The 24,330-nt window shown below is 35.8% G+C and overlaps 1 protein-coding gene and 1 pseudogene across 2 annotated transcripts; both read left to right on the forward strand.

Annotated features, from left to right (window-relative positions):
• The first annotated feature begins 33 nt into the window (after nucleotides 1–33).
• On the forward strand, nucleotides 34–9,826 carry LOC116305811 (D(1)-like dopamine receptor; annotated as a pseudogene). Its single transcript, XR_016119102.1, has 4 exons — nucleotides 34–169; nucleotides 293–602; nucleotides 991–1,038; nucleotides 8,131–9,826. The product of XR_016119102.1 is annotated as a D(1)-like dopamine receptor (transcript).
• A 12,044-nt stretch (nucleotides 9,827–21,870) lies between these two features.
• Nucleotides 21,871–23,537, forward strand: LOC116305817 (histamine H2 receptor-like). The gene is made up of 2 exons (XM_031715788.2): nucleotides 21,871–21,978; nucleotides 22,072–23,537. Exon 2 carries the CDS (start codon nucleotides 22,161–22,163, stop codon nucleotides 23,115–23,117), a length of 957 nt encoding a protein of 318 aa, XP_031571648.2. The 5' UTR covers nucleotides 21,871–21,978; nucleotides 22,072–22,160; the 3' UTR covers nucleotides 23,118–23,537.
• The last annotated feature ends 793 nt before the right edge of the window (nucleotides 23,538–24,330 follow it).

The raw sequence follows: 24,330 nt of genomic DNA on the forward strand, positions 1-24,330 counted from the left end.
CTTCATTGTTCTTCTAAAGTGGTACAGAAAGGGAGCTCGTGATATACGAACAGTGATCGAGTTTTGACCCCCTTTAGGAAGTCGTACTAAGGTATACTTCGGAGTGGATAAAGCAACCAAATTATAATTAATAATTATGATACCTACTGTAATTCTTCTCGTAAAGCAGGTAAGAAGTTGACTTTTGTTGAACTTTTGTGAAAGCGGATGGATTTTTTTTCCATCATTAATTCGTTCATTCATTCATTCATTAATCCATTGATGCATTCATTCATTTCTCTTTTCTCTACAGTAACGGCTAGGACTATTTGTTTTCAGCTAGACATAAAAAATATCGAGTATCGAGAAAAGTTAATTTACACTATCCACGAGCTACAACATTATCTTGTCAACACACTCCACAAGAGAACACTGAGAAGACATCCGATACGAAAGACGATAAGATTCCCAGCACAGGTGTTTATCTCACCCATAGTCTCTGACCGTTAGCAGTAGTAGTAGTAGTTCTCCTGGTCAAAGAAGACTTAAAAAGCGTGGAAAGCATTGGCTAACTTGACTCCGTCTTTAAGAAAGAAAGATCCAACCTTAAATAGTCATTTCTTGTGAGTATTCCAATTATTGTAATTTTTAATCGCAATCCGTGATTAAAATAAATGTTAATGAACAGATGGAATAGCCATTTCCTTCGAAAATATATTTCCTGAGAGAAGTTCCAGACTTTTCTTTGAAGCTATTCATTATCTCAGTACGGTAGAGATTTTTTTTCATTATTTCTATTAGTTTATTATTATTTATTATTATCATTCATTATTATCATTCATTTTTTTATTTATTTATTATTCATTATCACTCTTTGAATTTATTAATTTTTTATTATTATTTTAATATTATTATGTGAATTATTTATTAGCATTATTTATCATTTCTATTTTTCATTTTCATTATTATTAATATTGACGGTTTCTTTATTTATTTTATTGATCTCCTCAGACTAAAATACACTTCAAGAATTCATCCGTGACATATAGCTGTAAATACGTAAGTCGATGTTGTATTGATGTTTTTACTTATAACAACAATGTTTTATTGTAGCTAGAATTACATTCATATTTACAAACAAAATTTAAATAACTATAAGTACAGGCCCTAGCTAATAACTATACAAATAAAAATGCGCTAGGATCATTTAATAATATATGTATATGTATATAAATATAACATTGTCACGTTTAAAAATGACGGTATGCTTGGATCGGAAATCCAAAAAAAACCAAAACAAACAAACAAAACAAAAACAAAACAAAACAAAAAGCACAGAGAAACAACATTGTCACGTTTAAATATAACGGTATTCTAGGAGCGGAAATCAAAAAAAAAAAACAACAACAAACAAACAAAACAAAAACAAAACAAAACAAAAAGCACAGAGAAACAGCATTGTCACGTTTAAATATAACGGTATTCTAGGAGCGGAAATCAAAAAAAAAACAACAACAACAAACAAACAAACAAAACAAAAACAAAACAAAACAAAAAGCACAGAGAAACAACATTGTCACGTTTAATGATGACGGTATTCTAGGAGCGGAAATAAACAAAAAACAAAAAAAAAAAAACAAGCAAACAAACAAAACAAAAACAAAACAAAACAAAAAGCACAGAGAAACAAGCGATAAGAGAAAAAATAAAAAGAAGAAGAAGAAATTACATAATCACTAGAAAAATAAAATATTTTGGAAGAGAAAAATTTTATCAAAAGATATCAATAATAATAATAATAATAGTAAATATAGAGTTATTTCCTCTATTAATTAATAAGTCTATTATCTTTCATAATATCAAAGTCGTATTTAATTTAAAAATTGTTACTCAAGGGGATATTCTTTTAATTTATGAATTCCAGAAAGATACCACCTCTAAGACTTTATAATGGTAATTCAACTGAGTGGAGTGCAATTTGGTCTGAAATCAAACGCGCGATTGCAAAATCGCACGACCGCGTAGCGGGAGTGCGATTTGTAATTGCAAGTTTGATTTCAGACCAAAATTGCACGACACGAAGTTCAATTACCACTTTATTATATCCATTTTGAAATCTATTTCTAAAAAGACGTTTTTTCCAGTTAAACCGATATGACTTACAATCTAAAAGCAGTCGATTCAAACATGCTGTCAAGAGAACTTGTTTATACTGATTGAGCAATGATTCTCATTTTGAAAACCAACACTTTCAATCCAAAACTAAAATGAATTTATATCGGACCAAAAGGTTTACAAATTAAGAAACATTTACTTACATTAAATAGCAAGACAATCCTGCCCAAAAGGGTTGTAATGAACTGGCTGTTGTCCATACAGCCAATGCTCACTGCTTGCATTTTTACGATTTCTGTTCAACATGTTTAGATCACACTTGTGCCGACAAAACAGCAAAAATCAAAGGTTGTTTAGTCCTTCGGTTGTCCTTAAGAAGTCGCGTAGCTCAGCAAAAATCTTCTTCTTAAGAAAAACTTCTTTTAATGACTGTATTTTCGATGTGTTGTTATGCTTTAAAGATTGAAAAGGAAACCACTTTCCACGATCAATCGCCAAGAAGTCACATTCAAAAGATGCCGATTGCATTTTCTCCCACTGCTTTTCGCTGTAATATCTTCAACTTACTTAAGCAGTTACTTTACAAAGATGCTTTTGACGATTTTAAGTGATCAGTTGGTCTTTTTAAGTCCTTTTTACGGCTTCTTAAGTCTTTTTTTAAGACTTTTGACTGTAAAATCGTTCTTCAGAAAAAATTTTTTTGAGCCGTGGCTTTTTTTTTTCGCAAGAAGCGATGAGCTCAACACTCAGATGGATTCCTTGATATGATTGGCTAGAAAATGACATGTCTCTCTTGTGATTGGTTCATATCAGTTGATGTGCAAAATCGTGCAATTTAGAGCTCAAAATCGTGCAATTTATGCTGAAATCACTGCTGCAGGGAACCAATCAGATTGCAGGATTTGCTTGTGATTTCAAAATGGATGCAATAAAAGGGGGAATCACTTCGATAAATTAGAAATAAGTGTTTTGAAAGGAAATGACTATGATGAAATTCGAAAGTCTCCCAGTCGGTCAATTTAGTACACATCTTATTTACTAGAAGATATATTGAAACCCCTAACACCGGGCCCTACGGTACAGGGCGGGGAATTTAACATACGTGTATAATGTTCGGTTAGATTTAGCACTTTATTTATTTATTTACATTCATACTTTAACAGGAGCTTCTTCACTTATAAATGTGATTTTCAAGAAGGTCCTGATAAATAAGATATTTTTACTGAAAAATATGTAAAAAGAGAATTTGGAGGTTGAATATCGAAACCAGCTCGTTACTGAAAAGTCAACATCATTATTACTAGTATGTAAAAATGTAAAAGATGAAAAGTTCAAATTATTTCCACGGGTCCCCACGGGGAAGGATCATTACTGTTAAGATTATTGAAATTGTTGCTCTTAAAATCGTTAAGCCGTTCACGTTTTATTCTCCGTATACCCGTAAATCTACGCTGTTAAATGCGCGTTAAATCTCCGGTCTCGCCGCGTTAGTTACCAACCCTGTCCCGGGGATCCGGGGGTGGGTTTCAAGGGCAAATCCAGGGGGCAAAGAGGGGCTGAAGCCCCTTCCCCCCTTCAGCAGAAAAAAACGATGCTTTATTATATTGTTTTCCGTTGTGTCTACGGAAGAAACTCAATTAGCCCCCCCTAAACTCAATTAGCCCCCCCCCCTCTAAACGTTTGGCTGGATCCGCCCTTGGATTTCAATCGACTATTGCATTAAAATCGATGCAATTTGTCGTAAATCTTTATTGGATACAGATTTAACGGAAAGTGGCTTCCTAAAGTCGCGTCTAGACTATTTCCTTGATAAGTATCTTTGATAATCAGTGGAGCACCAAACAGTTGCATAGAATCTCCTTGGATTAAGGGGCCAGTCATCATTTAAGTCGGGGGGGGGGGGGGGGGTGAGGGTGGAGAAGAAAACGGGGGACGCTTCTCAATTTTTTTCTATTGGAACATGCGGGGCCTTGAAAGGTCAAAAGGAGGATCGGGAGGACTTTTTAAACGATTGAAGGTGGTACCCGAAAAACGTGAATGCTATTAAGTTGGGGTCTGGAAAATTTTTTGCATCGATAACATTTTCTCCTCCACCCCCCACCCCCATCGACTTAAATAGTGACTGATCCCTAAAGTGATTTAAATAGAAAATAGTATCGGCGCGAATATCAGTAAAACCACTACACCACCCTTGATTACCATTAGACATATTGTAAACAATTTAATCTTCTTGGATTAACGTTTTCAATTCTGGGATATTTTTAAGGCTACGTTTTTAAGCAGCATTGGTTACTTCGTCAGTAGAGTCGAGCCTGTTTTAGGGGACTAAATAGACGCCATTATAAATTTGTCCCCTAAAAGTGCACCAGGATAAACTGCGATGTCAACTCGACACGGATTTTTCTTTAACCTCGGAATGACTTCCAATCAACTTCCTATCAGAAACTCCCATCATAATTATTTTTAGCGGAGGAGAAGACGGATGCGGTCTCTGAACGTTATTTCTTCATAACGTTAACTCGGAGCATCGAATGCATTTAATCAAATGTCCAATTGCTATGCAGTATCCAAGCACTACTGAAATCCCTTAAAGGGCTTATTTTAATTACAGTTAAAACAAGAGACTTGGAAAATTAGATCTTGAACGATTAGGTCGATCATAATTTATTAATGTCTCCTTCGCTTTTTAATTAAAAAAATCGTATTCTAGCGAGTTCGATAGAAATTATAAATTATTTCCAATTTACCAACGCTTGGAATTAATGCGAGGTATTAATTTTGTCTATCGTATTTACGCGTATATCTACCTCTACGATTTCGATCATCGAGCAGTTTTGATTGTTTGTGGTGGAAGAGAGCTCTGAGTTACTCGTCGTACAGTTTTCATCGATGTGGTAGATCCTATTTCAGTTTAAGGTAAAATTTGATATTTCTGTGGGTGTGGTAGAGCGTTATTCTGCTTCTAATTTTAGTGAAATAATTTGGACGCACGAAAGGAAGGGAAAGAAGCAGGAGGGAAACAAAGGAACATGATAGCTGAAAAAAGTAATGAGAAAGAAAGGAAAGGAAAGGAAAGGAAAGGAAAGGATGGGAAGGGAACGAAAGGAAAGGAAGAGAAAAGCAAGAATTGAAAAGAAAACTAAGACAAAAACATATGATATAATAGGCCGGATATGTTTCTCATTTTTCTTATTTCAAAAGATATATAAATTTCAGCACATTTCTGTCGAAAATCATAACTTACTTCCTTACGTTGACTTTTCGTCGCGCTTATTGATACAAAAATCTAAATCTTCAAAATATATAAAGCCTATCAAATAATGACGTCATTTGCATTCACTTCATTGAAAAGTCATCGACATGCTCAACAAATTTCGATCACTGCCCTTGTCGACTTCTTGCAAAAGAAATGCGTAAAAACGTGGAGTGTTCTTATATTAGAGAGTTTTAGATTGACTTTTTTTTTTCTCCCCGCAAACGGCAAACGTGACCACGTTTTCATCGTTTTCCTGTATTTTACTTTACCTTTTACAAACCTTCTCACCAAGCGCAAATACTATTTTGTTTTTCTACTACTTGGACTTTTTTGCGATTCTTTTTCAGTAATTTAAAATGATTTTTTACTGGTCAACTGACGTTCCACGTTTGCCGTGAACGTAAATCTAAAACTCTCTATTCTTGCAGCTTTTGCCAACGCACGACTACTTTCAAAACCATTCGGAAAACTATTTTTTTTCCATGGAAACGAATATTTAGAAAAATACAATTAGCGTTTTTTTATAAATTAAATCTAACGAGAAGACGGAAGAATAGGACACTCCATTCCTTTGTCAAAATTCATCAGTTTTCATGATTTTAAACGCGAGGTTATAAACAAATAGACCAAACTGACTCTTGAAATACTTAGATAGATTGTATATTCTAGCCGGTTGCGCCAGAGAGAACAAAAACCTTACTTAAGCTTTTAGAAAATCGGATTTGTGCCTTAGTTGGTAATTGTGGTGTGTGCTTCAAAACGCGCCGGTAATAATACTCTAGTATACTATGGAAAAAAAACTAATTGGATAATCTAGGTAATATAGCAGAAGGCCTAAAAAGTGTTGGTACTGATCGATTATTATAGTATCATAAGTTGCACGTCTGAGCGCTGACTAATTGGCCTTCAAATTTATTTATCGATACCTTGAAACAACCTCTAAGTCAGGGCACGCATAACTCACAGATCCAACCCTGAAACAACCTCTGGGCTGATCTAACTCGGGCATAGCGAACTCATAGATCGAACCCTGAAACAACCTCTGGGCTGATCTAAGTCAGAGCACGCATAACTCACAGATTGATCCCTGAAACAACCTCTGGGCTGATTTATCTTAGAGAACGTCTTAGGTTTTGCGGAGCGATAGAAACCGGAGAAAATCCTCAAACAATTAGACCCAAGCATGGACTATTTAGTATGGACGCGGTAATTACTTTATATTTAGTGCTGTCCTTTCGTTTGTATTTCAAACGGATGTTGGTGGAGCAGAGTTGGAAAGGTGACAAGAAATAACGGTTAAGTTTGCTCCGGGACTGAAATGCCTCAGTCTCTTTGTCTCCGTTTCGTTGTGCTTGGTGGAGGTCGGTTCAGTATGTGTTCTTCTGGGAAAATTTTCTCTCCGCTTTCTTACTCTACATGATCAAGCACACTTTTTAGAACACAACAATGGGATTATTTTTAGATCTAGAAATATCCACTTATTTCCGAAGCTTATTTGTTTTCCTGGTGATTTCCGATTCTCCTCAACAGGACTATTTCTTTTCCAGAAAAATTGTGCTCGATCAGTGAAGAGTTTTCTTTGAGGATTCTCTTTGAGTTTGCCGTACACTGACATAGATCAGCCAAGAGGTTGTTTCAGGGTTTGATCTGTGAGTTAGCCATGCCCTGACTTAGATCAGCCCAGAGGTTGTTTCAGGGTTCAATATGTTTGTTAGCGGTGCCCTCAGATCAGGAAAGAGGTTGTTTCAGGGTTCTATCTGTGAGGTAGCCATGCCCTAACTTAGATCAGCCCAGAGGTTGTTACAGGGTTCAATATGTTTGTTAGCAGTGCCCTCAGATCAGGAAAGAGGTTGTTTCAGGGTTCTATCTGTGAGTTATCCATGCCCTGACTTAGATCAGCCCAGAGGTTGTTTCAGGGTTCTATCTGTGAGTTAGCCATGCCCTGACTTTGATCAGCCCAGAGGTTGTTTCAGGGTTCTATCTGTGAGTAAGCCATACCCTGACTTTGATCAGTCCAGTCGTTATTTCAGGGTATCTAAGGGCTAGGCGAACTAGGATTATTTTTGATATACATCTATTTTTGAGTGTACATTTAAACATTATATCGCTAGTTCACACTCCCGCTTTCGCACCCTAGTATCTAAGTCAGCTATGTTACAAAAACAGACAAAGAAAATTTCAATTGAAAAATAAAAACAAAAGTTACTTATTCTAAAGAGTATACCTTTTCAAAAATTCACCTTTAACGTTTGTTAACATTTTCTAAAACAATCGTTTTCCTTTTTTTTGTTTTCTTGCATTTTGATTTGTGTGAATGCTTTTTTGTCAATTTTGATGTCAGTTTTTCCCGGTTCTGACAGGTGTAAATAACCTCTATATTCCACGAAGAGTTTTATTGACCATTTTATTATACCTTCAAATGTCTTCTCTACTAAATGTTAAGTAGAAATTATTTTCGTTTGCTTTTTTTTTCAATTTTTTCCCCCCGTTGCTAAAAATAAAGAACTTACCAAAGATTGTTAGCGAATTTTTTATCCTCTTCAACGCACCGCACTTTTACGGAAGTCTATTAGAATGACCACACGTCCTGAGAATAAAAGAACAGCTTTCCTATTCAATATTTCTATGTATTATATTCTAAAGCCGAGTACATAACGTAAACATCATCCCTGTGTTTGCTTTGTACATCATTAGTGTTGCTATAGGAACGCCCATCTTGGCAAGGTATATATGGATCGGCTTTGACTCGTAGTTCTTAGACTGTCGTTTTTTATTTGCAGTGAAGACACAGGCGTTCAAAGATTGCTGGTGAACAGACTTCAGCGCCTGAATATAACGAACATTATAGAACAAAAGAAGTTGACGCTCTAAAGTTTATAGTGAAGACAAGTTGAATATACTAAGTACAGCAGATGTTGTAGAATGGACAGAAAATATTTCGGGATCGCTCTTGTTTGATCTGCACAGTCGCCGTGATCGACAGGCAAGCATCGAGACAAACTCCTGTCTTTTTTCAGTTATTATCTCGATTGAAAAATGACGACATCCATGGATTCAATATCTTCTACTCCTCAAGTAATGGTCACGAAAGGCTCTCTACTGAATTCACAATGCGACGAATCTCTCGACCTGGTATTTTGGGTACTGGACGGAATGATCGCAGTAGTAATATTCATCGGGAATATTCTTACTTGTTTGGTATTTTTATCCAAGCGTCACCTACGACAAAACTACATGAACATATTCCTTTTAAGCCTTGCGCTTTCAGACATGCTAATGGCGTTGCTGGTTGCGCCGTGGTTTGCAAGTTATTGCGAAACAAAATGCAAATATACTTTGTCGAATTATTGTTTTTGGTTTGGCATGATGAGAGATATTCCCTTCCAAAGTGTTGTACTCAATTTGGTGGCGATAACGTATGACAGGCACCTCGCAGTGTTTCGTCCTCTTGTCTACGGCGCAAAGATGACTAAGAGAAGAGTCTGCATTATCCTAGCTCTAGTTTGGTGCACTCCTGTTATTACAGCTCTTACGCGCATGACCTGGACTTTCAGTGATATCCCATCAGAGAGGAAAACATTCATTGACCGATCCTTCAACATTTTCCTTATATTTGTTTTCGTACTTTTACCGATAACTGGGATTTTTATCGTCAATTTGATGATAATGTATACCATCCAAAAACACAACCGTGTTGCACCAAGGCATCAGGCAAGTCAGAGTAGAAGCCATAGTGAAACGTCTGAATCCGAGCGTAGAGAGAGGGTTCGCAAAAAGAGAGGCACGATGTCATGTGTACTTGTCGTATTTGTTTTCTTTGCCTGCTGGCTGCCAAGAATCGTATACAACTTTTTTTTCTCGCAAAGACACCTCATCTTGCTACAACTCCTTTTATTAAAGTCTCCATGTTTTTTCTTCTTTTGCAAAGCACAGTGAACCCAATTATCTACTCTTTCTATAGGCAAGAATTTCGTCAGGCAGCGTTGGGACTGCTTCGAAGGTAGTAGTCGTAGACGGTAAATCAATAGACTGCTTGTTTGAGACGCTTGAGACTTAACTTTTCTCAAAAGAAGAAAACCCAAGATTTTTTAAACGCCCAAATATCCGTTTCCAAAACTTAGCTCGGAAATGACTCGACTTTGATACGAGAGAACAAACAATGAGCTGGTTAAAGTGCTTATAAATTAAACTTTTCAAGGAGAAAATTTTATTAAACGTTGGCTGGCAAATCTTCCTTCTAATAAGAGTCTTCTCTTAACCGAATGCTGTAGACTACCGCTAGGATTACTAATAACATTTTATTTGTCTTGTAGATACATAGTTCCTACACTGGATTTATCATATTGACACAGTAAATAAGTCTAGATGAAGGGCTTTTTCTTTGGAAAAACATCTCTTTCTCTGCTTCATATTTACATTTGAAACCAGTCTTGTACCAGTTTTCTTGGCAATTATTTCAGATGTTATAAATAAATTTAAGTCTAAGTAAAGTAAGGTTGTTTTTTCATTTTTCTTCAAGATAAGTTTTGATGAGTTAAAACTGAAAAGCGTTTTTTCAATACAAGGAATAAACAGCTGCTTTTCTTTTTTTCTTTTTCTTTTCTTCTTCTTCTTCTTCTTTTTTTTTCTTTTTCTCTCGTATTATTCAAAATGTTTCCTACGCTTTGTCTTGAATTTTAATGTTTTCTAATGAAACTATAAAGCTTGACTGTGACCTGTCAGTAGCTCATATTTCTAATTTCCAAAAATTAACTTAAAAAATGCAACATCTTCAATTATAATTGCCCTTCACCGTCTGCTAAATAAAAGAATTTTCGAAACCAAAAAAAAAAAAAAAATTGTCAAGGTTGTCAAAAATGAAGACCAGATGGTCTTGACTTCGTTCGGGTTTCTTTCAACTAGTTCAAGGGGAAAATTAAATTTACTGCATGTCTAGAAGTTATTATTCAAAAAGATTAAAAAGCGCGCTTGATAATTGAGCCAAATTTATGGAGTTTATATATCTGTGGACAAAACATAGTTTTTATTTTGTTTGGGATATATTTTTATCTCAGTTTTTTCAAACACTTTATTTTTTGCATGCTTTTCGATATTGCATTGTATAGATTTGCATTCATGATATCAATGGGACCCTGTGGAATTTTCTTGTCAATGTGTACTGAACAATTCAAGTTATGCATTCTATACTAATTTTCAAAAGTTTGATGCATAAAACCTATTGCATCTGGTCGCCCTTGGATGTTACGATGTGTATAAACAAAGGCAAGCAGGTATTATGTGGTTCAGTTGTGCATGCTATACTACTCAAAGAAAATATCTAATATATCTAATGCGCAAAACCTGTACTTTTTTGTGCAATAAATAATGAGTAATCCAGGTATCTTGTCCTTTTTTGTGTATACTCTCACACATCAGGTCAACTGTTTTATTTCTGTCCTTTAAACAATACCCAGAGTTCCTTATTTCGGTCCAATTTTATTGTCCGCTGTTTCTAAATCATGCACTTCACATCTCGTCAAATAAACCTGATGCTGTCATGACTTATATGTCCAAAGTTGACAATGTTGAAGTCATCTGGAATGAACTACGTTTATCCTAGAATCTTAGTGGAATAAATTCGAAGAAGTTATGAAAATAACAAGAGGTTGATTCGATGGAATGGGAAAAAACTTGACGTATTGTATTGTATTATTTTTTCTTTCTTTCTTTCTTTGTTTCTTTCTTTCGTTTGTTCGTTCGTTCGTTCGTTCCTTCTTTCGTTCGTTCGTTCGTTCGTTCGTTCGTTCGTTCGTTCGTTCGTTCGTTCGTTCGTTCGTTCACTCGCTCGTTCGTTCGTTCTTTCGTTCGTTCGTTCGTTCGTTCAGTTCGTTCTTTCGTTCAGTTCGTTCGTTCGTTCGTTCGTTCGTTCGTTCGTTCGTTCCGTTCGTTCGTTCGTTCGTTCGTTCGTTCGTTCGTTCGTTCGTTCGTTCGTTCGTTCGTTCGTTCGTTCGTTCGTTCGTTCGTTCGTTCGTTCGTTCGCTCGCTCGCTAGCTCGCTCGTTCTCACTACCTATTTCTATACACTACTGCATGCGCAACTCTTTTAACATAAGATTTCCTCGTTTTGTCAATCGTTTTGTCTTTTGTCAATCGTTTACCCTGCACATACGCATGCAAATGACGTGACGTAAACCGTCGTTATACTGGACCGCGGTCAAGATAGAAAATACCGGCCGTTCCAACAGCCAATAACAACGCACGATTTTTAGGATACCGGGCCGCGAAAAAAAAATAAAATAAATAGCACTTATCTGCTTCAAGTTTATACACTTGACTAGAAACACAATTGATTAAATCAAGAATACTCTAGTTAGGAAAAGGAAGCGCGTTATACTCGTAAAAAAAATATTTTGAGCATAACTTTTCTAAGGCCCCGTCCACACTATGCCGGATAAATTTGAATCCGCAACTTTCACACCGAAACCGGAAAAAAAAAATTTCCGTCCACACATGAAAACGGAGAAAATGTTTCGCGTCCACGCACTAGTCCGATCAGAGGCGGCAAAAGCGCTTCATTGCACACCTGAGAATGCGCTTCGAAGCTGAAATTGATTCCGCGGTGAATTTTTATCCTTCCCGCCATGTTCCCATGACGTCATCGTATTAGAAAAGTTCCGGATACGAAATGTTCTCCGTCCACACTAATACGGCTAGCCGGCGTTTTCAAATTGTTCCACTCTGGAGACCGTATTCGAAAAGTTCCGTTTTCGGTGAAGAATTGTTCCAGATTTGTCCGGACTAGGGCGGTAGGCCTAACCGGATAAATAACAATTCGGATTCAAATTTATCCGGCATAGTGTAGACGAGGCCTAAGTCACGAAATCTTCCCAATTTTACTGAATTTTCGTGTTTTTTGTTTTGTTTTGTTTGTTGTTTTTTTGTTTTTTTTTTGTTTGTTTGTTTGTTTGCTTGTTTGTTTTGTTTTGTTTTTGTGGCCCGTCAAGATTGGATGCGCAAGCAAATTTGAGAAAACTGTATACTCAAAATTGAATTGTAAAAGTTTCTAATTTTGGACGTTAAATTTGGTCGCTCCAAACTTATGAAGATGTTTACTGAAAAAAAAGTGAAAGCAAAACATATTGATTGGTTTTGTTTATTGAAGTGTGTCGTCCAGTTAGTTAGTGTTACAATATTTAGTTGTGCTTTTTCGAAGTTTTTTAGTAATTGTATCCATAAACATAACTTTTGGTCATCCATCATTTGATTAAACGACATCGCGTGAAAAGAACTGAAATGTCAGGCTCATTCACGGGAACGGATTTTCCCCCGAGCTTTGAAATTTTTAATAGTGCAACGTGTGTTTTAATTATTGATAGAAGGAAACAGGGCATGTGATTAACGACATCGCCATCGCGTGAAAAGAAACTGAAATGTCAGGCTCATTCACGGAAACTGATCCCCCCACCCCCCACCCCTAGTTTTTTTGACCTTTCAAATTTGACTAGTGTAGCGTGTGTTTTCATTATCGATAGAAGGAAACAGGGCATGAAAGAAAGAAAACGAAAATATAAAAAAAATGACGAAAGAGAATGCATGAAAATGCCTTGAAAATGTAAAGGTGGTTGAGAGGAAAAGTTGTCAAGAACAGGAAGAAAAAATGAAAAAGAAGACATGCAAAGAAAGGAAGAAAAGTAAGAAAAAAGAGGGGGAAAAAACGATGATAGCAAAAGTGTAGCGAAAACCTTTGAATATTGTATTCCACATCAGGATTCAAGTCGTGCGTCTGTAAACCAAAACAAAAACAAAATCGACCTTGTCATTTATTACGGTCAATAACAAATTTACTACCGGACATGAGGAAACCACTTGAACAGACCATTAAGAATATTTCAAAGTATTGTTTGGCGATAAAAAGACAAGTTGTGGGGTAATTAAATTTATCAATAAAAAAAGAAAATTTAATCGCGAAAAATATATATCCTCTTTTTCGCCTGATGCGATGTCGTGATGGGGCTTGATGTTTCCTATGAAGAATCGGTAATTAAGATACAAGCCAATTTGCGTCACGTTTATGAAGCTTAATAGTATTTGCGAATCGGTTTATGCTTGCTAATGAGAGCACTAATTTGCGAAACGATTTTTCAGTTCCCCGCTGTTTTGGTTTTTTATCAAGCAAATGATTTTATTACGAAATATTCGGGGTATTTTTTATTTTGTTTGTTTTTCTCTCTTCTCTTCTCTTCTCTTCTCTTCTCTTCTCTTCTCTTCTCTTCTCTTCTCTTCTCTTCTCTTCTCTTCTCTTCTCTTCTCTACTCTTCTCTTCTCTTCTCTTCTCTCTCTACACCTTTCCTCCTTAACATAACTACGACTCACACCTCAATTACTGATTCTATTTTTAGAAGTTAATTATGCTTGAGGAACCAAGATCCCGCCCCAAGGCGGAATGTACCTGCTGAGCCATTCAATAACACTGTCAAAGCCTTCTAAGAGAACACTTTCCTCTTTCAACGACTTTTAAACTTACCTGCTTTTTTGTCTAATTAAAATAATCTGCTCTTTATAGTCCTAGTCGTTATACTAAAAATAGGTCTGAACGCGCGTTATTCCTACAAAATTTACTTAATCTTGTGCAAAAACATTAAATTTAATGCTTTCCGTTCTAAATTCTTATTTATGAATCGATTTTTTAAATGAAAAACAAAGATCGGAAATTCAGGTCATTAAATTGAACTAGAAAATTTCATCGTTATATTTTGAATCTTTGGACACGGCCACAAAATAAATAAAAGTTTTGTTGACTTTCTTTTGACAACCTCACAATTGCTTCCAGTCATTTGATTAAAAAACTTCCACGCCGCGAACAGGTCATCTATCATTTAGCGTCAAATCCGACTCTTTTATTAGATTTTTTGAAGCGATCAAGCAAATATCACGAATGCGCATCATATTGTGGGAGAGATTTTATCTCTAGCGTGAAAGCTTTTGAGCGATTTAGCTTCTCCAATAACACCTGTGTTCCGTTAGAACGAGCGATGCGGTCTGTTTGAATATCATTGTCACTCCATTCTTCCCGCTACATATTAATATTAGATATTAAATGAACACTTGAGAAAACGTTAAAAAAGTTAACATAAATTTGCGAATGATTATAGATTAAAGAAAACTTTTTTTTTACAAACATTTACGGTTTTTAATCAAAAATTGTTAATATATTTTTTCTCCCTTCCTTTCTTTCTTTCTCCTATTTTTTTAAAACGAAAGAAAAAGAGCATTTTTTTTCGACATTGTTATTTCATCAATCATTGCATGAGTCAAACTGTCGATTGAAAAGAAAATATTTCAGCATTTGAAATTTATATTACATGGGCACCACAATTAAAGCCCATTTGCTGTTCGATGCTGGAAAGTGCTTCCTATACTTAAACATATTTCCAGACGAAAATAAGCTTAAATTTTCAAACGAAAGCTTGAAAGGAAAAAGAAAAAGACACTTTAAAAGACAACGTGAATCTTAGTGAACAGCAAGACTCATACTAAACAACGGAAACAGCTATATTTTGTTTTGTTTTATAAATCATTTCTATTGAAAACCAACTCCTGAAGAAAAAGCTAGAGAAATTGATAAGAACAAAAATGCGAATCTTAGTGAACAGCAAGACCCTTTCTAAACAACGGAAACAGCTATATTTTGTTTTGGTTTAGAAATCATTTCTATTGAAAACCAACTCCTAAAGAAATAGCTAAAGACATTGATAAGAACAAGAAAGAACAAGGTTTAAGAGAATAGGTTTAAAAGTGGTTCACAAGATTTTTACAAAAGATGGAAAACGAGATTTTTTAAGAAAAGTCCTAAAAGAGCTAGGTGAACTTCACTTCAAAAACCAATTATTTGAAACAGTTGGAGACAAAGTCCACAAAAAAGTTTTTATTTTTTTAAAGGATCTTGATGGGTGGTTCGATGGGGTTCCTATAAGCGTTTTTAAAGGATTAGCTAGAGATGCGATAATGACAAGAAACAATTTAAAAAAAAATAGTTTTAAAAGGATTTTCGAAGGTGGCTCAAAGTAGTCGAAGGGGTGCTTCGAAGAGGGTCACGTCGCGCGCGTGACAGTAAAACAAGTTGTTTTTAAAGGTGGTGCGATGGAGTTTTTCTCGGCGCGTTTTGTTTAATAATTTCAATTGAGCTTCTAAAAGATAATTAGAGATATAGACAGCCATAAAGCAAGGTTTTTTAAAAGCTAGGGTGTTGGGATTTTCTCAAGTTCCTTTGCACTTGTGTTGATAATCTTTAATGAGGCAAACCTACTCACTGAGCGTGGTTTTCAGTAGTGCCCTAAATAAGAATGTACAACGAGCAATTTTACAATAATACAATTAAAGAAATATAAATAAACAAAAATATGGATAAAAAGATAAATTAAATACGATAAGAAAAATGTAAAGTTATAAAATATAAAATATAAAAGAGTGATCTAAAAACTCTTATGATATATACATATTAAAAAGCTAATAAATATTTTTAAGAGATCTCTTGAAACTATCGACTGATGTTGTTTTCTTGTAATCTAAGTTTAATTCATTATATTCTTTTAAAGATTAAAATCACAAAGCACAAAATCACATTCACATTTGCGATTGCAAACCAATTCATTGGAAAAGAAACATATCCGATGTTGAAAGAAAAATAAATATTTTTAATTGATAAGCAAGTTAAAAACAATGAATTTAAATGTTTCTTGATAATAAAAAAAACCAATTTGTTGCAAAACTGTGTCGTCAGGTCTTTGATACCTCATTGGAAATTTTTCGAGTATTAGGATCATTTATCGCATAATTTCAATATCTTCCACGTGCTTATAAGCATTTATTATACTTTTAGGGCCGATATCAATGTGAAAAAGCCGTGAATAAATACCATATCCGCAGTGAAGTAATACGAAAGCACTTCACGGTAAACTGAAAATTGTAAATTTTGTCATTCTATCAATCCTAAATAAACAAATTATTACTTGCAAAGAGCTTGATATCGTTTTTATTCACTTGTCTTCCATATGATATCGCGGACGTGATATCGTTCGTGATATCAGATTGAAATTCGTGAATAAAAACGATATCAAGCTCTTAACATGTGATAATCTAGCTCTATTTACACTATATTTTCAAAATTGATTCTTTAAATAGTGAATAGCTGATTGTGAAAATATTTCGTCACTTAAGTTTCGGGCCTTTGGCGCGCGCTCTATAAAGTTTTAATATGCAAACTGAAAAAAAATCCAAAACTCTGCGGTGAAATTTCTTCAAATTTTGTATATGGCTTTAGTTTATGTTTTCGAAAACGTAAGGAAAAATTTAAAAAATTCTGTAAGAAGGAACTATTCCAAACAAATTTTATTGATTTGTACGAATTTCCTATTACAGAATTTTTTTCTTTTTTCTTTTGCCAAAAAGAAGATTACGAAAAAGATTACGATTAAGAAAAGTTTTTTAAAAAATTCACCATTTGGGTCCTGAGTTATGATTTTTTAAATAAACGTTTTTGACGTTCTGATGTTGTCATAGCAACGTTTTACATCATTTTTTCATGTTCATTGTGATCTTTGGTTTATGGTCTTTGGCTTTTCTGGTTTACTTGCTGTCATATTATAGCCATATTAATTTTTTTAGTTCATAATTGTAAGTGTATGTGAAGGCACAAAACACTTTCCAACCTCCTTAAGCGATTTGGGATGTTGTGTGGCAACTTTTAATACTGAACACTGGACATTTTTTTAGAACAAATTTGCAAGAACCTTTATATGAGTCACAAGTAAAAGGGTGATGCTATTAAAATACTGTATTCCAGAACGAGTGCAGTGTTGTATATTAAATGATCTCTTATGTTACGTCATAGTCATTAACATATATGGAATAAAAACCTTCCTATCTGAAAGAGCCGACCCTCAAATGACGAATTATTTTCACAATCAACTGTTCACTATCTAAAGAATCAATTCTGAAAATATTGCGTAAAGGCTTATAAGCACTTAAGCTTTCCTGCTTTCTAACTTTCTTCTTATATCAAGTTTTGCTTTGTTTGAGAATCAGATAATCAATTTAATAATAAAGATAGTTTCTTTAGATTTCACATCTGTTTCGATGTCTGTCTGCAGGAGCCGCGTCTTGTAGACGCCACTTATTGTATCTTGAGTCTTATTTACCGCACTTCTAGTTTTATTGATTGCCAAGAAAACCAAATATTGTGAAAAGTTCTAGAAACGAAATGGAAGAGTGACTATCTGTTTGTCAGGATATTGATAATAAAGCTAAATTGGTTGAAATTCGTTCCGTTTAAGTTAGGTTCTTTGAAAACCTTAGTAAAAGAAGGGAAGAATGCTTTCTTTAAGTTGAAAGAAACCAATTAACACGATTGAGATATTGTCTTTGCTGAGACCCCGAAAGATTTAGTTGACTTCGTCATGATTGTGACAGTGGCGTAACCAGGGATCTTGCAGGGAAGGTGCACAGGCAATGATTTGCAGAACCAAAATAAATAAATAAATACCAGAACCAAAAAAAAAGGTAACCAAAAAAAGGCAGAACCAAATAATAAAAAAGGAAAAAAAAAAAAAAAAAAAAAAAAAAAAAAAAAAAAAAAAAAAAAAAAAAAAAAAAAAAAAAAAAGAAAAGAGAGAAAGAAAGAAAGAAAGAAAAATACAAAGGAGGAAGAATAGGTGAGTGATTCTTAGAAATGCTACAATATGCAAATGGAAAGTGGTCTTCGATTAATCAAAAAACATAGTATAGTAGAAATAAATTATGCGTTCGGTGTGTGTAATGAAATAGAGAGAATAAGGCATTTGATATCTTTCTCTTGATCAAAAAGCATTCACATGCAATTTTAAAGCAAAAGGAGATTGATGAGCGGACCTTAAGCTTTTATGGGGGGGGGGGGGTGCACGTGCACCTTGTGCTCCCCCCTGGTTACGGCCCTGTCTGATCATAAGGCTAAATTCGTTTCTAAAGCATCTTTAAAAATGCATTATAACAAATTCATCGGGAATTTTAAAAATATTTTGTGCTCTCTTCAAATGAATAAATTGTTTAATGATGACAGTTGTAAAATGAAAAAATGTTGTATTTCAAAGCAAACATTTCCAAGCCACACTCTGACAAAAGAGCTGTGAAAAGATAAGGTTTAATTTAATAACTGACCAGCATTTTCTTATGCCTTGTGTGTCAAATTATAATTAAATGAACGGGTTAAAAGATCACGTTCTCTTCGTAATGTTTTTTTTCTTTTTTTCTTTTTTCTTTTGTTTTTTGTTCATGATCGTTGATGTTGATAAATGTGTCTGATCTTTGTTTGTTATTGGTTTGTTGGTGGGTTGGTTGGTGGGTTGCATGTGGGTTGCATGTAGGTTGGTGGGTTGCATGTGGGTCGCATCTGAGTTGGTGGGTTGCATGTGGGTTGGTGGGTTGCATGTGGGTTAGTGGGTGGGTTGCCAGTTGTATGTGGGTTGGTTGGTTGCATGTGAGTTGGTGGGTTGCATGTGGGTTGGTGGGTTGCATGTGGGTTAGTGGGTGGGTTGCCAGTTGCATGTGGGTTGGTTGGTTGGTGGGTTGCATGTGGATGAAATTGGTGGGATGCATGTGGGTTGTATGTAGGTTGGTGGGTTGCATGTGGGTCGCATCTGAGTTGGTGGGTTGGTGGGTTAGTGGGTGGGTTGCCAGTTGTATGTGTGTTGGTGGGTTGCATGTGGGTTGGTGGGTTGCATGTGGATTGGTGGGTTGCATGTGGGTTGGTGGGTTGTATCTTGGTTGGGGCGTTGGTGGGTTGCATGTGGGTTGGTTGGTTGCATGTGGGTTGGTTGGTTGCATGTGGGTTGGTGGGTTGCATGTGGGTTGGTGGGTTGCATGTGGGTTGCATGGGGATGAAATTGGTGGGATGCATGTGGGTTGTATGTAGGTTGGTGGGTTGCATGTGGGTCGCATCTGAGTTGGTGGGTTGGTGGGTTAGTGGGTGGGTTGCCAGTTGTATGTGTGTTGGTGGGTTGCATGTGGGTTGGTGGGTTGCATGTGGATTGGTGGGTTGCATGTGGGTTGGTGGGTTGTATCTTGGTTGGGGCGTTGGTGGGTTGCATGTGGGTTGGTGGGTTGCATGTGGGTTGGTTGGTTGCATGTGGGTTGGTGGGTTGCATGTGGGTTGGTTGGTTGCATGTGGGTTGGTGGGTTGCATGTGGGTTGGTGGGTTGCATGTGGGTTGGTGGGTTGCATGTGGGTTGGTTGGTTGCATGTGGGTTGGTGGGTTGCATGTGGGTTGGTGGGTTGCATGTGGGTTGGTTGGTTGCTTTGCCTGTTTTTCTTCTCTCTCTTCTCTTATTCTTTCATTTTTTAAAAGCCACTAATCTAACAGTATAAATTTTTCAGTATTCAAATAAAATTGTTAAGATCTAACATTTCATTTAAACTATCGGTTATTCTAACTCACGGGATTCTTGTGGACACAGGAAGCCCAAGTATTGATAAAAATAACTTTACCGATACGCCGCACACTTCACTACATTTCTTATCCCACGTCACGTGGGACTTCGGAACGGGACGACAACACTTGTGATTTGATTATATAACGGTTAAGCACCTACTAGAAGTCAAAACTTAAGATTTTTTTTAAAACATAGGTAAAATAACGAAAAATAGTTGTGGCAGCCGGGTTCGATTCCGGCACTCAGCGTCGCATGTCAGTAGAGTTTCTCGTTGCCTTTTTCATGTACTGGCGTGTTTTTTTTTTTTTTTTTTTTTTTTTCTTTTATTGGTTTATGTGAATTAAGTTATGTAGCTTGTGCAAACAATGATGTAATGTTTGTTGGTAGGATCGGGTAGGATCGTCGTCATCGTTATCAGTTTTTTCTGACATGAGTAAATATAGAACAGTATGAAGGACAAGCATTGATTAACTGATTTTTCCGTGCGTTCTTTCTGTCATTTCTTCGTGATTTCCGTCTGTCTGTCTGTCTGTCTGTCTCTCTCTCTCTCTCTCTTTCTTCCTTCCTAGTTTTCTTATTTCTTCCTTCCTTCCTTCCTTCCTTCCTTCCTTCCTTCCTTCCTTCCTTCCTTCCCTTCTTCCTTCCTTCTCTGTTATCATCCTTCTCTTTCTTTTTCCCTACCTTTTTTCTTTGTTCTTGTTTTTATCTCCTGTTTATTAGTTATTCTTATTCCGTAATTTTTTTTCCACACATGAACACCTGACTATCTTTATTTTAATATATTTACTTATTTTTTCCCCAAAAACAAATACTTGCAATGTTATTCCTAATTAACAGATATCTCAGGATGATCGAAAATAACTCACACCTTGCCGGCTAAAATCACAAAACATTTCTATGTGTACCGCGTTTATTGGTTCAAAACATAGCAAGCCATTTAAGCGTATGCACCCAAGTAGCTTCGAAATGGCATCCCAACCTAAGATTTGTCGGTGAATGCATGGTGTGCATTTTTGCGCATTCTGATTGGCTTAAAGCGGAAGCCATTTATGTGTTTTTTCACCTGTGCATCTTGTGAACTTCCAAATCCTTGGACTTTTTGATTAGTTGAGAGAGGAAGCCATTTAAACGTTCTTTCTGTAGACTACACTCAAATGGTTTCCCAATGTAATCCTTTTGATTGGATGATGTACATTTTCCTGCGTATAGATTTTGATTGGCTGAGATCAAAAGATAGCTAGGATACTCGATATCATAGTATATGTTTTCTTACGAATTTTGCTTCATGTAACCGTAGTACCTTTAATTAAATATTTTTAGCACGATTTTGCTAAAAAAAAACAACTTTAAAATCAAAAGAAACGGTAAAAAAGGAAGGAAGGAAAGAAGAAAGAAGAGAAAATTTTACTTATACAATAAAACCAACATAAAGCTACATAAAAAAAACCAGTCTTAACCAACTCTCTCTACATTCTCTCTCATCAATTCCTTTCTGTTTGTATACCATTTTTTTCTGACAAGCTTTAGTCCTAAGATTATTACTTTAATTTTGTAATTCAGCCATCTGGTGCGAAGTTTCTGACGTCTTTTTTCCTTTATGTTTACCAAAATCCCACCTTTTGACAAAGAATATCTGAAGATTGAAACGGTCGACGTACTTAAAATTTTGAATTCATTGCCAAAAGTTGACCCAAGGAAGTAAACAGTAGTATGAACTGAAATATCCGAAAATATTTGTTGTATTAAAACTGATAACTTTAGAGGCGAATAAGGCGGTTTATACAGACTTTAAGCTAGTTCAAGGCAATATCTAAATTTTTAAAAATTCGATACACTAATTACTCGTAAAAAAATAGAATGTGAAAAATAATTTCGGAGATTTTGGATTGGTAATTTTATAATCAGATGGGAAAATGAGCAAATGTGTCAAAAATTCAGCTATGTAGTATTTTATGATAACAAAGTTTGTTGACAAAATCAAGTATTTTCACACCTCGAGCATCTTACATATTTCAGTTTTTTTATTAAATGGGTTTGTGAAGTAGCTAGAAATTGATTTTCGCGTGGAGTATTTGCTATATGGGAATGGTGTATCGACCGCATAACTTTCCATGAATTTGTGGAACACATGATTTCAAGGTTAAAAGAGATGGAAACGCAACAGGAATAGGATGGTAGCAGATATAAGGTGAAATGCTGTCTCGATGCAAATGTTCTAGAAATTTTTCTTTTTGAGTTACTAACAAACTTGCAATTATTAACTGAGAATTTAACTCTCCAGTAATCCTCAACTTCAAAAAGAGTTTCAAAATCTAAGAAGAGCTACCGACATTTCTTCCACCAGGAACAGGAAAAACGAAGGATAACGAAATGACGAACGTGAGTTCCAACGAATCAAAAATCTTCATTCCTTGTGACAAGCATCTCGATTTTATTTTCTGGGTCTTGGATGGCGCGGCTGGCTTAGTGGTTTTGGCGGGAAATTTTCTCACATGTATTGTCATTATTTCCTCTCCAATACTACGACATAACGTCATGAACGTATTCCTACTGAGCTTAGCAGTGGCTGACTTCTTAATAGGATTGATATTCGTACCTGGGTACGCTAGTTTTTGTGAAAGTTGTGAGTACGCTTTATCTAAATACTGCCATATTCTCAGCTCTGCGAAAGACTTGCCTCTGGCAGGTGTAACGTTCAATCTCCTGGCTATTTCTTACGACCGCTATATGGCTGTTTTCAGACCTCTGCACTATCATTCTCACATGAACTCGCTACGAGTTGGGATTATCCTCAGCTCCGCTTGGGGAATTCCTATAGTAATGATAATAACTCGCTCTCTTCTCCATTACTTTTGGAGTACAAGTCGAATCGATGATATTATCAAAATATACAATACGTTCTTAGTCGTTGCGTTCGTATTTTTGCCGATTATTATCCTCGTGGTCGTAAATACAATGCTAACGAGGGCTTTACAGCGACAGAACTGCCGTATTCACGTAGTAAAGAGCGAGATTGTATCAGAGAACGCAAGCACCGTCGTAAAAGAAAAAGAGGTGATGGAAAAACACACAAAAAGACGCAAAGGAACCATATCTTGTATCGTCGTTGTTCTAATCTTCATTCTTTGCTGGTTTCCACGAGCCTTTAACAATGTATGGTCACTTGCAAACAGAAACCAAAAAATCAATCCTGTGTTCCGCAAGATAACGATATTCTTCCTAATAGTGCAGTCTTCTGTCAATCCATTTATTTACACCATGTACAGAAGAGAATTCAGGAGAGCTGCAAAAGGGTTTGTTAACTCGCTACAGTTTTGGCGCCGATAGAAACAAGAACGGCCAAAAAATTATTTAGCAAGTTTTGCTACTGGAAAACCTGTGAATTCGGAGAACAACCTCCGAATCACGGGAAAAATCCAGCAAACTCTGCTCTCTACTGATTCCTATCTCTCTCGAAGAATACACGACTTTCATAAAGTCAGTTTTTTCTGATGGAAAAAATAAGGCCTTTTTACCAGAAACTTTCAATTTTCTAACTATTTGAGAAAGTACTTCTATTCATGAAAACTATTTCCAAAACAAAAATGGTTAAATTTGAATGAATACAAAAGTAGTTCATGAAAAACCAAAAATAGGGTTCTGGAATTCAGTGTTTATCTTTGGAGGCCTTTGTGACCTCTTTTTTATGCATTTTCAAAGCTTCGAATGCTCATATCTTCTCAAGAATTTATTACTTTTATTATAGAAACTCACATATGTTATCTACATTAACGAGCTCTATAATTTGAAAGTGTTTTTACTTCAAAAGCATTAATTTTCAACTCATGCAAATTAGCAGCCGCCAGTTATGAAAGGCGTGTATGGAAAAGTTCAACTCGAGCGAGCTATGACGTGCAGTTAAAGCGTGCGTCGAGTCACAAAATAAGGTAGAAAAACCCCACAATACTGAGCTGTCATTTAATATTTTATGAACAAAAATTCAGCTACATGAAATATTCTTTAGCTATTTCCTCTGACGTTAGTAGAATTTAAAAGAGCCAGGAATAACCATATTAATCGGCAGCTTAATTCGCTCGAACGCTTAACTTGAGCATTAAAAGCAAAACTTCCTGTAATAGCTACAGCCATTCTCAATCACACGCTCCTTCTATCGATTGTTTCTGTCGCGATGGAGAAGGTTTTGGTGGACGTCACAAACAGAAAGCTTTAAGGGCACGTGCCTAGAGAATGTCATGGAAACGCCTTGATTGACGTCCACCAAAAGCTTCTTTGTCACGATCGCTAGAGCGGCGCGTGTGATTGAGAATGGCTTTAATGTTATGGTTTTTAGAAACTGAATTTACGATGACAGCTATTACTTTACAAGATTTACTTAAATGTTTAACCAGCTAATCTGAAATAGTGACTCAGAAATAACGTCGCTGTAAAACTGAGGTGTCACGAAGCCTGCAGGAAGTTGGCAAACGAAAAATAAAAACATGCCCGTCAATGGAATAAAAGATGTATGTCATTAGATATTGTGTCACTGTTATCAAGCGCT

Source organism: Actinia tenebrosa, unplaced genomic scaffold (genome assembly GCF_029948245.1).
Source record: "Actinia tenebrosa isolate PJP-AT-01 unplaced genomic scaffold, QUT_ActTen_1.0 PGA_scaffold10__47_contigs__length_13832649, whole genome shotgun sequence".
NCBI lineage: Eukaryota > Metazoa > Cnidaria > Anthozoa > Actiniaria > Actiniidae > Actinia > Actinia tenebrosa.